The following is a 13200-nucleotide window of genomic DNA, read 5'->3' on the forward strand; positions in this document are numbered from 1 at the left end:
GCTAGGAAGCTCTTGGAACTCGTGTGACTGATGAACTGTCTATTGTGAAGACGGAGACTAGAGTTCAGACTCCAGAACCCACGTGAAAATGGAGAGAACGGACTCAGCCAAGTGTCTTCCATCTTCCACATTCATACACACACACACAATAATAAATAACATTAAATAAAATGTAAAACCTATAAAGGGGGCTGGAGAGATGGCTCAGAGGTTAAGTTCCCAGTGACTACATGGTTAGTTCATAAACATCTATAATGAGGTCTAGTGCCCTCGTATGGCCTGCAGACATACAAGCAGGCAGAATGCTGTATACATAATAAATCTAAAACAAAACAAAAAGACCTATAAAGAACCAAAAGTTCTCCCCTGGGAGCAGAAAGTCCCAGAAACTAACTCAGGACATGGTCAGCTGCTGCTTCAAGTTCCTGTCCATCCAGAATATCTGCAGAGCTTCAAGCGCCTGCAGCTGAATTCACAGGAAATGTCCCTGTGGAGAGCTCCTGAGACCTGAGAATTAGCTACGCTTTAGTGAAGGAAGGGAAAAGGCACAAGTCATGACAATGTGGCCCTTCCACCTCTTAGAGCAGCTCCACTCATGATCACGATGCCTTTCATGATGGCAGGACCCTGGGAGGCCGGAACTAAAGAACAAATGGGGAAATGCCTCCAGGAGTGTTTGGCTGCACTACCGCCTCAAGACCTTACGTTACTCAGAGGAAATACCTTGTTACTCGGAATGTTCTGGACTCCCGGGAGGTGATCTGACAACTCAATCTGATTTCAGCTCAAACCACTCATCTTTAAAAGATCTATCTCTTTATAGTTAGGTAGGCAGCTATGCCTGTGCGAGGGCGTGTGCATGTGAGCGCAAGTACCAGAAGAGGCCAGCAGAGGGCGCTTATTGGATTTGCAGGAAACTGGGAGCTGCCCACAGGGTGGAACTGAACTTGGGCCCTCTGTAAGATCCATCTCCAGAACCCAAAATCACTTCTTAGGTTCTTTTCCTGCTCCCAACCCACACTGTCCAGACAATATCTGAGGTCTAAGCCAAGGGCCATCATACCAAGGCCTTTGTTTATTACTTGATTGGTTTCCACTTGAGGGGTGTGTGTGTGTGTGTGTGTGTGTGCATTTATGTATATAGAGGTCAGTGTCTGGTCTCAATCACAACCAGCCCCAGGGACCGTCCTCTCTCTGCCTCTCTGGCACTGGACTGGGATTATGATGCCCACTGCTGTGATCTGTGTTTTGAACGCGTGCCAGGGATCTGAAGAGAGACCCTCCTGCTTGTATGGCATGTGTTTTACCAAATGAGCATCTCCCTAGCCCATCCGGTTATCTTTAACCAGGTTGTCTAGGCTCTAGAATGGTCCATTTCTAGTTAACTAGGTTGACTTTGCTTATCCAAAAATGACTCCCTAAAAAGATCAGAAGCACAATACCAGAAAAATAAGGCAACCCATAAACAAAGCAATAAAATTGCCATCAGTTTTCTCTGGTCTGAGAGAGGCTCATCTAATAAAATCTCCACTGGTTCAAACTTCACTCCTAGATACAAACTGCAAAGCACCCTGGAGCTTTTAAAAAGCTATTTCTGCTTATTTACAAAGCTGAATGAAGAATTCATTGATTTTGAGTTTAAGCCATCTTTGCTGGCCTTGAGCGCCAGGGCTGCTTTTTATCAGAATCCTGACAATGCTAACGTCTTCCCCAAAGTCTGAGCTTTTCTCAGTCTCCCTGTTCCTCTCTAAATTACACTGGAGAGCAGAATACACGCCATGTTTCTGGTTTATGGTGAATTCTACTCTTGCAAGTTACTCCTTTTTAGCAATATTCAGGTTTTCCCGTCACCTCAGAGGTCCTGGTACTTTATTTGTGTGGGTTTTCTCAAGTGTTGAGTATTAGCCTTATGAATACTCACCCACACTGATGGCTGCTTTGGGCAGTTCCAGGCAGACTATCTTGGGACTGGAAAAGGCATGGATTGGACCACAGTTTGCTGATAGCTGTAGCCATGATACATATACACTCAGACAGATGGGCCAGGAATAAGAATGCACTGGGTGGTTTGGTCAGTAGTCCCTGATGTGCAGTGGTTTGGGGTCTAAGGTACAGTGTGGACGCTGACTGGACAGTCAGCAGCTTTTGTCAGGGGATCATTACTGAAGGGAGGGACACGGCACCATCTGCTAAGTTCTTTGGGGAAACAACTGATACCCTCTTCAAAGCAATGAAGCCATTGGACTAAATCACAGGTCAGTTCCTTCCATTAGCACACTAAGCATGATAAGCTGCACCCTCCCCACCCCCAGGCAGAGAAAGGATCTTTATAATGTCAAGAAAGAGTAGCAGCAGCCCGTGTTCCCACACACCTCCATCTGCTTGACCAGTCGGCTTCGGTCATCCTTGAGGTGACTCTTGGCCTCCAGCTGGTACTCCAGATCCTTCAGTGACTGCTCCAGAAGCTGCCGTTTCGTGAGCGCTTCCTCCTCAGCTCTTTGGTAGTCCCGCAACTCTTCCTCCTTGAGGCGCAACTGAAGGAGAGTGTGTGTGGAGATCCCCGGGGCAGTGGAAATGGCAAGGAATTGAACTAGTAGCGGATAGCTCGCACAATGACATGGAACACGGGCTGGCATACAGGCTTGCATACCACGTGTGTGCCTTGCTCAAGGAGGCCGGAAGACAGAGTGCACAAGCCCACCCCAAAGCAAAGATGAGCAAATCCCACCTCTCTCTAGGCTCCGGCTTTCCATTTTATAAAACGACCATGCTTTTCCCTTGCAAGCAATAGACTGTTAGGTTTTAAAGTCAATTGACTAGATGTGGACTAGTATTCTCACTACAGAGCACACACACAAAGTATGAACAAGCCCTGCGATGCTCTTGTGGTGAGTGGATGGATGCTGTGGTCAAAACCACTTGAAAGTCACTTAAGTAGCTAAGCGTTCTTGTATCAGCATTGTCTTAAGAGAGGTTTGAAGGTTTAAAATAAAAACTAAATCAATGGTCTCTAAGCAACCAGCAGGCGCAAAACCCAAGAACAAAATCACACTCATTTGGTAACAGCCATTGCTGGGTAGAAGAAAAACGATCACCTGTAACTACAGTGCTCTTTTTATCCACAAGGTGGCGCTCATCTAATAGTTTTGAGGAATGTACAACTGTTTACATCTCAGGAGCCGGGCCACCTCACTGGCAGTGGGAAGGCCAAAACCAACCTGGTGGGCTGATTCAGTGAGGCTCAACCCTGGCTCTTTGGTTGCCGATGTCAAACCCTCCCAGAGTAGGCACAGAGCTAACAACAGAACACCACAGAGGTTTATTTCTTCAAGGAGTCCACAGAAAGCTGGGGAAGCTCTGAAGGATCAGGCTAGTGTGAAAAGACCTCAGGAGGGAGGAAGACCTCAGGAGAGAGGGCTCCCACACTGTACTCTGTTGGAGATGAAGATATCCAATTCCAGTACAGTGGAGAACCCCAGCCATTCTAGCACAGCCGCACTTGGGAGAAGATGACTTCTAGACACAGGCCCTGGTCTGGTTTAGGCGATCACCCACAAAGAGAACAGAATGGATTCGATACACTGCAGAGAAGCACTAAATTTCTCTGGGGCTCAATTTCCTCATTATAACATAGGGAAAATGTTAAGATGTACTTTCTCTGAGAATCAGATGATACCAAAAATAATAACCACAAAGAATGCCAATCAAATAAACAGCCCAAACTTCCTTCTTGGCATCCTCAGAAACAGCATGCACACCTCTCCTAATACCTACCATACCACCACCACCACCACCATCTCCACCACGAGGCCCCGCCCTTCCTGAGGATGTACAGTCAGCTCATTGTTGCTCATGGAGAGACCAAGGTTTTTTCTTCAGTGGTGCAGCCATTGTTGAATTGCCCATGCTCCAAGAGCAACCCTAACCTGATAGGGACCCACACAGATGAGAAAGTAGGAGGCCCGGTGGGCAAAGGGGAGCAGCAGGAGAGACCAGAGAGGGTGGAGAGCTGAACAGAATTGAGGGACAGGAGATCCATATGTGAGATGTCACAACTGCCATATAAATTAATCAACCTGCTAATAAATCAGCAGATAATTTGTTGGCACGATAATAAATTGTCATATAAATTAATTTATCTGCTGATACAAATGCAAGTAAGCAAAACCTTCTTAACCTGTCAGTACCACCTTTAAGTAGTTAGCAGGATTTAGTAAATGAACTAAAGACAAACTCTAAGCCTTAATTCCTAAAGGTCAAAGGTCACCCTCATCTGACCCTGGGTGTCTCACGCCACAGGCAGAAGGGTAGCTGTCTGGCCTTACTGAATCTCTGTGGCCATCGGCTTCTTTATCTTTTCTAGCCCCAAAATATTTATACAAACAGCATGCGGATCCCTGTTCAGGGTCACAATGACACTGTGGCCTTTTGAAGTTAAAACAGACCAGATATTTGATGTGTCTGGCGAATGTCTGAGCCCTTCCACCCCTAAAAATGAAAAGAAAATTCTTTTCACAGCAGAGAGCCGTGATGTCAGCATGCCAGTTTCTGCTTTCTCGACTCCTGTATCATGTAACCCTGAGGCAGAGGGGACCCATTATAGGGGCCCTTTCAGAAGTGTTCTGGAAATCTGTAATAAATATCCATTGTTCTTTGATGAGTTCAGCACTGACTCAGGGGGAAACCATCCTTTGATCCTCAAAGAAATTAAAAGTTTGGTTCTTTTTGTTTTGTTTGTTTTTTTTTTTAAAGAAAACTTGTTTTCCTGTGGAATCTGTGGGCTTTTCCCACTTAGGGGAGGGTGGGCACTGGGAGGAGGAGTTGAGAAAGAAAGAGAAATGTGTATTGGATGTCCAGGACCTACATGACTCCACTATACCCTTTCATTATCTTATTTGTCACTAAGCTACTAATGTTTTGTAGAAGGTGTTGCTGAGATAGCTTGTTCACCACCATTCAGTTAGCACAGGCTAGACTCACAACCAGGTGTGGGGGCTCATGCCTATGATCCTAGCACTCGGGAACATGGGGCAGGAGAACTGACACGGGGGAGAAAGAGACAGAGAGAGACAGAGACACAGAAAGACAGACAGACAGAAGTGGGTAGTCATGGTGCTTCCCAGCCTCCAACACCTAACATCCCCATTAACTTTTCTCTTCCCAGGTCAAGAATGCACCGTTGCATTTCTTTGCTCTATTACTAATATAAAACCAAGAACGAGTCTTAGGGTGGCCTCGCAGGCTCAGCAGGTAAAGTGCTTGCCTCACAAGCCTGGCAATCTCAGCTTGACCCCCCAACCTACAGAAAGGTAGGAGAACCCACTCCACAAATCTGTCCCCTGAGCTCCATACATTCACTCGCACCTTCACATACACACACCACACACCCAGAACGATAAATAATAAATAACAAAGATAATATGTTTTAACTATTTCAGCATTCGTAAACTCCTGAGACTTAGAAACTAAACCAAGTCTAGACAGGCACTCTACCACAGAGCCACATGCCCAGTCCCTAAGGACATCTTTTGGTTTATTTTTCAATGGCTATCAAATTCCGCCCTAATAGAAGCCAAGAGAAAATTGTCAGGACTGGAGAGATGGCTCAGTAGCTAAGAGCATTTGCTTCTCAATCATGAGGACCAGAGTTTGGATCCCAGCCCCTACATCAGGCAGCCCACAAACGCCCACAACTCCCACTTCAAATGATCAACAACCTCTTTAGGTTTCCATGGGCACCAGCACATACATGCTGCAAACAGACACACTCACATGGAATCACGCATTTGCACATAAAGAAACAAACAAAATGGTTGTTAAAAGAGCCTTGTCTCTTCCTGCCATCTTGTTCTCTGAATGGTAGAAGGCACGGATGTGAATGCCATATCTGGACATAGATGGACATAACAATATCCTTGCTCCAGAAAGGATGGTTCAACTTTTCAGGCAGAAAACTTTGGACCTAACCAGAAGGCGACCCAGTTAAAGCTGTCCCTGTCTCGCTTGTGCGTCAGTGGGAGGTTTGCACCTTAGGATGCTACCTGCATGGAATCACTAGAGAATAGAGAATAAGACAAGCCCCAAAGCTTCCCTGAGCATCCCCTGGCCCAGCTGCCTCAGCAGAAGCCTTGCGAAGCAAGCTGAAGAATGCTCTCGGAAGAGAGACAGGAGAGGATTACCCAGCAGGCATTACCTCATCCTGCATCTTTGAGGCTGCCAGTCTGGCCTTTTCCACCTCCAGGCTTTTCTCCTTCAGCTGTGTCTGCATTTCCGCAAGCTCCCGGCGATTCTTCTCCTTATACTCATCCAGCTGCTTTTGCAGCTCCAAAGAGGAAGTGCGGGAGGCCTCAGCAATGTCGGCCATCTAGAGGAAGTGGCGTGATATGAGGGGACCCTGCCATACTCCATCTGGAGCCCGTTCCTACATGGCAAACATCTCCTCTCATCACTGCCAAGCACCAGGCCCTGGGCTGTGAGGTCTGGCTTAACCCTGCCTTGGGGACAGCATGGAAGAGTGAGCAGGGGCTGGATGCACAGCTCTGAGGTCAGAACTTTGCTTTCCACTAACCAGTGTGTGGTTGAGGTGAATCCTTAGCCATTGAGGACCTTGGCACTGTCCTTTTGGAAACACTGAAATCCTATCTACCTCCTGGAGGCATTGCCAGAGTTAAGACAATACCCAGATAGACCTCTAGCTGCAGCTGAAGATGTCACTAGCAAAATGCCTGGCCCAGGGTAGGGATCAGAAAATGACAGCCTCCCGTGTGTGCACTTCTAGCCTGTCAGCATCAGTGTGTGCCTTTCTTTGTGAGTATCTTGGGGCAGAAATGAGCTGAGGGGCAGAAGTTTCAGGGTTTAGAAACTGCCTTTGGCACTCCTGGATACATCAGAGAGACGTAAGTATGCAGATTTTTCCAGAGGCCTCAACTCCAGGACAAGGAACGTTGGGTAAGTGTGTGTCTACACCAGACCAGCTCTGTTTATTGTTAGCAAGTGACCAGGTGCCCAGGGCCCTGAGGGTTTTGGTGTTTACGTTTTAGCTAAGTTTCTCGACATCTGGAATTTCCAGAGTCCAAGGAATGGCTGCAGGGTATCTGCACCGTCCAGACACATCTGTGCCTGGGGGGACTATGGATTTCCTGAGCTTTTGCGGAGAAGGTGCTGGGTTCTCCTGGGTCAGCCTGCCCTTGGCTCTGCCTCCTGCCCTCTCACCTCCTTCTGCAGCTTCTCGATGGTCTTGTCCAGGTGCCATCGCTCACTCTCCATCTCGTTCTTCAGCTTCCTCAGCTGCTCCTTCTGCTCCACCTCCTCCTGGAGTTTCTCTAGGAGTTCCTTCTGCTCTTGGGAGATCTGGCTCAGCTCTCTCTGCAGTTGGAAAACCACAGCAGTGCCACTCACCGACCTGTTCGCCCTCTGCCACAGGTGGCCAGGGGAACTTCATAGTCACACCACAAAGGCAGTGAAACCCATCACCTTTAGGCAAAGGGGAAAGAATCAAGGGAATCAGGGACTGAAAAAGGCAAACTGACTTAACCAGCAGCCTCCACAGAGTCATCGGTGGAAGGATGAGCAATGGAAGGACATCGAACAGACACAGTGCATGGTGGGGTTCAGGAAAGACTCCTAAATCTGAATGTTTGTTCTCAAAACAGGACATTGATATTTAAACCAACGGGACAAGCGCCCTAGCAACTGAGCCCAATCTCCAGCCTAGTACAGGAACTTTTTTCAAAATCCATTCATTTATTTAATATATTTATTTTTCTCTTGAGACAGAGTTTCTCTGTGTAGCCCTGGCTGTCCTAGACCTCTGTGTAGACCAGGCTGGCCTCGAACTTAGAGATCTGCTTGCCTTTGCCTTCCAAGTGCCGGGATTAAATGCATGCACTGCTACCACGACCTAGCACAGAGCTCTTAAGCCCTGCCTTGTCTTGTGTCCTTGCAAGAGGCTGTACAGAACAATGATTCACGTTTGGACATGGGGCTTCACAGTTTATAATCTGCCGTTCTGTGTGGTTACTCGTGCATCTTGAAGCTACTCCTCAGTCATCCCAGGCCCTCCTGGGTTTGCAGAGTATTCTGTAGGTGTGCTTGCCAAGTGTACAGCATGGCAGTGAAAAGCCCTGGGGCGGTCCATTGGGCAGCAGAGGGGCGGGATGTACATTAGCAGCAAACATCGCCAGGCTGCTGAAGTTTACCCCTACAGGGAACCAAGATCAACAAAAGCTGTTGGGGAAAAGAGAGCAAAGAAAAATGTCCAGGCGCGGGGGTTTGAATAGGAATGGCCCCCATAGCTCATGTGTTTGGATGCTTAACGCATAGGGAGTGATACTATTAGGAGGTGTGGCCTTGTTGGAAGAAACGTATCACTGTGGGGGCAGGCTCCTAAGCACAAGCTCTGCCCAGTGTAGCACAGTCTCCTTCTGCTCCTTGTGGATCAGGATACAGAACTCTTGGCTCCTCCAGCACCGTGTCTGCCTGCACACTGCCATGCTTCCTGCCTTGATAATGGACCGAAGCTCTGAACCTGTAAACCAGCCCCAATGAAATGTTGTCCTTTATAAGAGTGGCCTTGGTCATGGTGTCTCTTCCCAGCAATGGAACCCTAAGACAGACGCCAGTGTGGGGGCAAATTAGTCCACTACAACCACAGCTGGCCATACAGCAAGAGCAGGTCAAACCCTGGGGTTTACTTTCTGGAGTTGGGGAGGAAAAATGGGAAAGGGAGTTGTTACAACCAGTGAGGTTGATTCCAACCTGTGGGAAAAAACTCGAAGGAACTAGATCTCAGAAATGTGGATGTACTCTATCCCCTGCCACCCATGGTGGTGCTGGCAGTGGTGCCTGTCAGCCCTCAGGAGGCCCGGGGGCAGAGCTCAGTGAGAGTCCAGCCTGGTCTACACAGCTAGTTCCAGGATAGCCAGGACTACATGAGAAAAACCCTGTCTCAAAACAAAACAAAACAAAAACAAAACAGGTGGAAAGCAATAGAGAAAGATTCCCTATGTTAGGGGTTAGGGATTTAGCTCAGTGGTAGAGCGCTTGCCTAGCAAGCGCAAGGCCCTGGGTTCGGTCTCCAGCTCCGAAAAAAAACAAACAAACAAAAAAAAAGATTCCCTATGTTAGCCCCTGGCTTCCACAGATGATTGTGGGGTCCTGTGACACAAGCCAACTCTTCATCTTCCCTGGTGTGACCCTGGGATGGCAGGGGTGGACACACACACACACCTTCCCAAAGGTCCCAAGCTTGCTTCTTTTTGGATGAATTTGGACCATGTCTTTGTAGCAGTGACTTTTTATAAATTTTTTTTCTCAATCCACCCCTGCCCCGTGTGTGTGTGTGTGTGTGTGTGTGTGTGTGTGTGCGCGCACACGCACGCACCTAGAACATATTTCTTAGCCAAGGAGACAGAACATTTTCTAGGTGGCATTTCTAAATCGTGGGACATTTTAAGATCATCTGAGATAAAGCTCAAATTCAAGTTTATGGATTCCCATCTGTTCCAAAAACAGTGACTCCACTTGAAAAGGCTGGAATTTGCATTCTATGTTAAGGGACATCCCACTGCTGATATTGAATCTGATATAAGAGGTAGTCATATAACTATTGGTTTTTTTAAAAAAATATATTTTTATCTTTAAAAGAAGGCTTTTTAGGGCTGGAGAGATGGCTCAGTGGTTAAGAGCACTGACTGCTCTTCCAGAGGTCCTGAGTTCAATTCTCAGCACCCACATGGTGGCTCACAACCATCTGTAATGGGGTCTGATGCCCTCTCCTGGTGTGTCTGAAGATAGTGACAGTGTAGTGTATTCACGTGTATTAAATAAATAAATCATTAAAAAGAGAGAGAGAGGCTTAGTGCTTATCCCCCGCCGCCATTCCCCTGAGCCTTCTGTGTATTGAGACAGCAGAAAGGGAGAGCCCAGTCACTTCACGGCTGGTCTATAGTCGCTCAGCTCCCACACCTCTGAGAAGCTACCTTCCTCCTGTCCTTCATTTCTGGGAGCTTAGTGAGCCTTGGTCATGTAGTCAAAGGCTCTACATCCAGTAACGGGTAATGACCCTCAAGCTCAAGGGTGCCATTGTAGATCCACCTACTCTGGGTCTTGGAATCACCTATCGGGGATTCCCTACCCCCAACCCCGCCCCGCCCCGCCCCACCCCGCACATGCAAATCATATTCCACTGTTAGCCAGTGGGTTTGGACTGTTAGCACCATTTCTGAGGCGTCAAAGTGCCTCCCTCAGCATTGCTCCCAGAGCGTTAGAGCTGCAGAGGGAATCCAGGGAGCTGCTCAGTGGGTAGAGCACATGGGTGCAGGCAGGAGGGCCTGAGCTCAGATCCCTGGCTCCCAAGGTAAAGCCAGATGCCATGATGTCCAAGTATGAGTCCTGCTCAGAACCACAGGAGAGAGCTTAAGAAAACCAGCCTCGTACACTTAGAGCTCTGGACCACAGCTCCAAGCTTGACTCACTTCCTGTTTGCTGTCCCCCACCTGACCCTGCAGGCCAGTGGGTTCCCCACTGCAAACTTCAACAGCCTGCTGGATCCAGTCCTTCGGCTGTCACCTTCCCCAAAACTCGCCCCAAGGATATTTAGGCAGCATTTTAAAAACCTCAGAGCAGAGGACAGAAAGAAGTCACACTGAGGCCACGTTGCAAAAGTCAATTTACAGATTTGACGCTGGCTTTGACTACAGTGGACTTCGAATAATCTTCCTGACATCCAAAAGGAAAAAATGTCATTTTCTCCGAACGTCCTGGTTTTGAAAAAAGATAGCTATCTCGTCTCAAGGAAATTACTTCTTCCTGCTCCTTTTAATAGCTGCTTTGAAAGAGTGACTCCACAGTGTGGACTGTGTTTGCCCAAAGGAGAAGGGAAATTGGCTTCTGCAGAGAGGCCACTCCAGGCTGCCTTAGGGACAAGTCCTGCTAGCCTTCATACACTGTTTGTATTTTATCTCTGCAAAACTGTCGAGAATTTTCCCACCCAGGGCTTCTCAGCCTCGGCACAGTGACATTTAGACCAGAAAAGTTGGTGGTCGTGGGGCTGGCCTGAGCTTCCTAGGACGCTCACCGTAGACCTGCAGTATCTTCCCACAACTTAAACCTCTCCAGATATTACCAACCATCCCCTACCTCTGAGTCACCAGTCTAGAGCTCATCGAGGCTACCCATGTGAAAGGAACTCCCTGGAAGGACAGACCCAGTGGCCATGTCCACCTACGTGGCTGAGGAAGCGCCAGCTGGGCTTACCTGAGCTTGCTCCAGCTCCCTCTCCACAGCCGTTCTGGCACATGCGGCTTCCTTTTCTTCGTTTCTGGCACACACAAGGGCTTCCTCAAGCTGCTGTACTTCACTCTACAATGAAACAGAGAGACCAAAGGATATAAGGACGGAAGACAGGTCATAGTACGCCTCTCATGGGGTAAAGATGACAGGAACGGCTGGGTTCCCGGGTGTGGGCCCCTCTGGAGTCCCACTTTTATCTCCATGCGACTTTCTGGGTTACCTTGGTGCTTTGTTTTGTTGCTTTCCATTAATACAGATACCCATGCTTTACCCCTAGATATGCGGAAACTCCAGGCAGGGCCAGGTCCTGCTGTAGAAGGTGCGCTGGTGACCCGATGGCGCCCAGTGCTGTCTCATTCTGCTGCCTTTTCTCACCACCTCTTTTCCTAACTACTTCCCTGGCAAACCAGATAACTGGTTTGCTAAAATCTCCTAAAATATCAGCTATGTGTTAAAGAAAGGATGTCTTTAGTGAGTCGGCTTAGTGGAGGTGTGACAAGGCCTCTCAGGTGTTGGGAGGTTCCCCAGTGAGCCTCAGAGAGATGAGTGTCTGACGCCAGAGTCACTGGGGACTGTTCTGTGAGGGCCTACGTTTCTCATCCTGGTTTTGTCATCCCTGCTCATAGACCACTCCTACAGATGCTTGCAGTTTACCTTGGCATCTTAAATAAATCCTGACAGTCCCTCCCCCATCTCTGAAGTCACTTTCCAGAAAGAGCCAAGGCCCCGCCTTACCTCACACTTCCGGAGTGTCTCCTTTGCTTGGGCCTCGTCACCCTTCACATCCTCCATCTGCCTCTGCAGCTGGGCCGCCCTGCGCTCCAGCTCCACTATCCTTCCCTGCAGCTTCTCATTCTCCTCCTTCAGGGCTTTCTCACGCAGGTCAGCCTCTGCTTGGGTCTGCTCTGAGGAGTGGCTCCTGCTGGCCAGGACCTCAACATTCTAAGCACAAAGAGAACAAAGGAATGAGGATTCACAGGCCGTGCCCAGCTTGTGAAGGAAGCTGCTGCTGCTGCTGCTGCTGCTGCTGCTGCTGCTGGGACCTCCTGGCACATGTCTGCCATCCCAGTGACAGGGAGAAGAGGCAGGATGATCAGAAGTTCCAGGCCAGCCTTGAATAGTTGATGAATTTGAGGCTAGCCCAGGCAATTTAGAGAGACTCTATCTCAAAATTAAAGATTTTTATAAAGCTGGAGATGTAACTCCATGGCATAGACTTGCTTAGCATGTTTGAGGGACTTTTCTTCTTCTTCTTCTTCTTCTTCTTCTTCTTCTTCTTCTTCTTCTTCTTCTTCTTCTTCTTCTTCTTCTTCTTCTTCTTCATCATCATCATCATCATCATCATCACTACCACCACCACCATCATCATCATCTTTATTTCTTCTTCCTTCCTCTTCCTCCACTTTTTTTTCTTCTCATTCTCCAAGACACGGTTTCTCTATGTAACAGCCCTGGCTGTCCTAGAACTCACTATGTAGATTAGGCTGGTCTTGAACTCACAGAAATCCTCCTGCCTCTACTTGCTGAGATTAAAGGCCTGAGCTATCATCACGCAACTGGGGGAGTAATTTCAATACTCAGTATTAAAAAAAAAAAAGCTGAATGTCAGAGGGAAAAGAAAGGGTGATTGACAGCCTACAGCCCACTTGCTGCCTGTCACCTGATGTTTTGAGGGCCAGGGTAGAGCTATGGATTTATGCCGGGTCCTTCCTATGAGTCCTCCACCTTCTAAGGAGCCCAGGAGCTATTCTCAGCCCACCGTAAAGGTGGGAAAATGGTTGGCTGGCGGCACAGCAGCTCCATTGGAATGCTTGGCTGCATACACAAAGCCCTGGGTTTGGCCCCTAGCATCACATGCACTGGATGTGGTGGCACAGTCTCCAGCACTAAGGTGGTACAAGCAGAGGG

At 48.2% G+C, this 13200-nt stretch overlaps 1 protein-coding gene across 9 annotated transcripts in view; it reads right to left on the bottom strand.

Moving 5' to 3' along the window:
* Cgnl1 (cingulin-like 1) overlaps positions 1-13200 on the bottom strand; it is a 165529-nt gene that overhangs the window by 33212 nt on the left and 119117 nt on the right. For 7 of the 9 annotated variants that reach the window (XM_087562157.1, XM_087562159.1, XM_087562156.1 and 4 more), the window contains 5 exon segments: positions 12028-12234; positions 11257-11361; positions 7213-7365; positions 6194-6364; positions 2373-2534 (listed from right to left, as the gene is read on the bottom strand). In XM_087562157.1, the coding sequence (XP_087418283.1) occupies positions 2373-2534; positions 6194-6364; positions 7213-7365; positions 11257-11361; positions 12028-12234 (798 nt within the window). 9 annotated transcript variants of the gene reach the window in all.

Source organism: Rattus norvegicus, chromosome 8, assembly GCF_021556685.1.
Source record: "Rattus norvegicus strain SHRSP/BbbUtx chromosome 8, alternate assembly SHRSP_T2T, whole genome shotgun sequence".
NCBI lineage: Eukaryota > Metazoa > Chordata > Mammalia > Rodentia > Muridae > Rattus > Rattus norvegicus.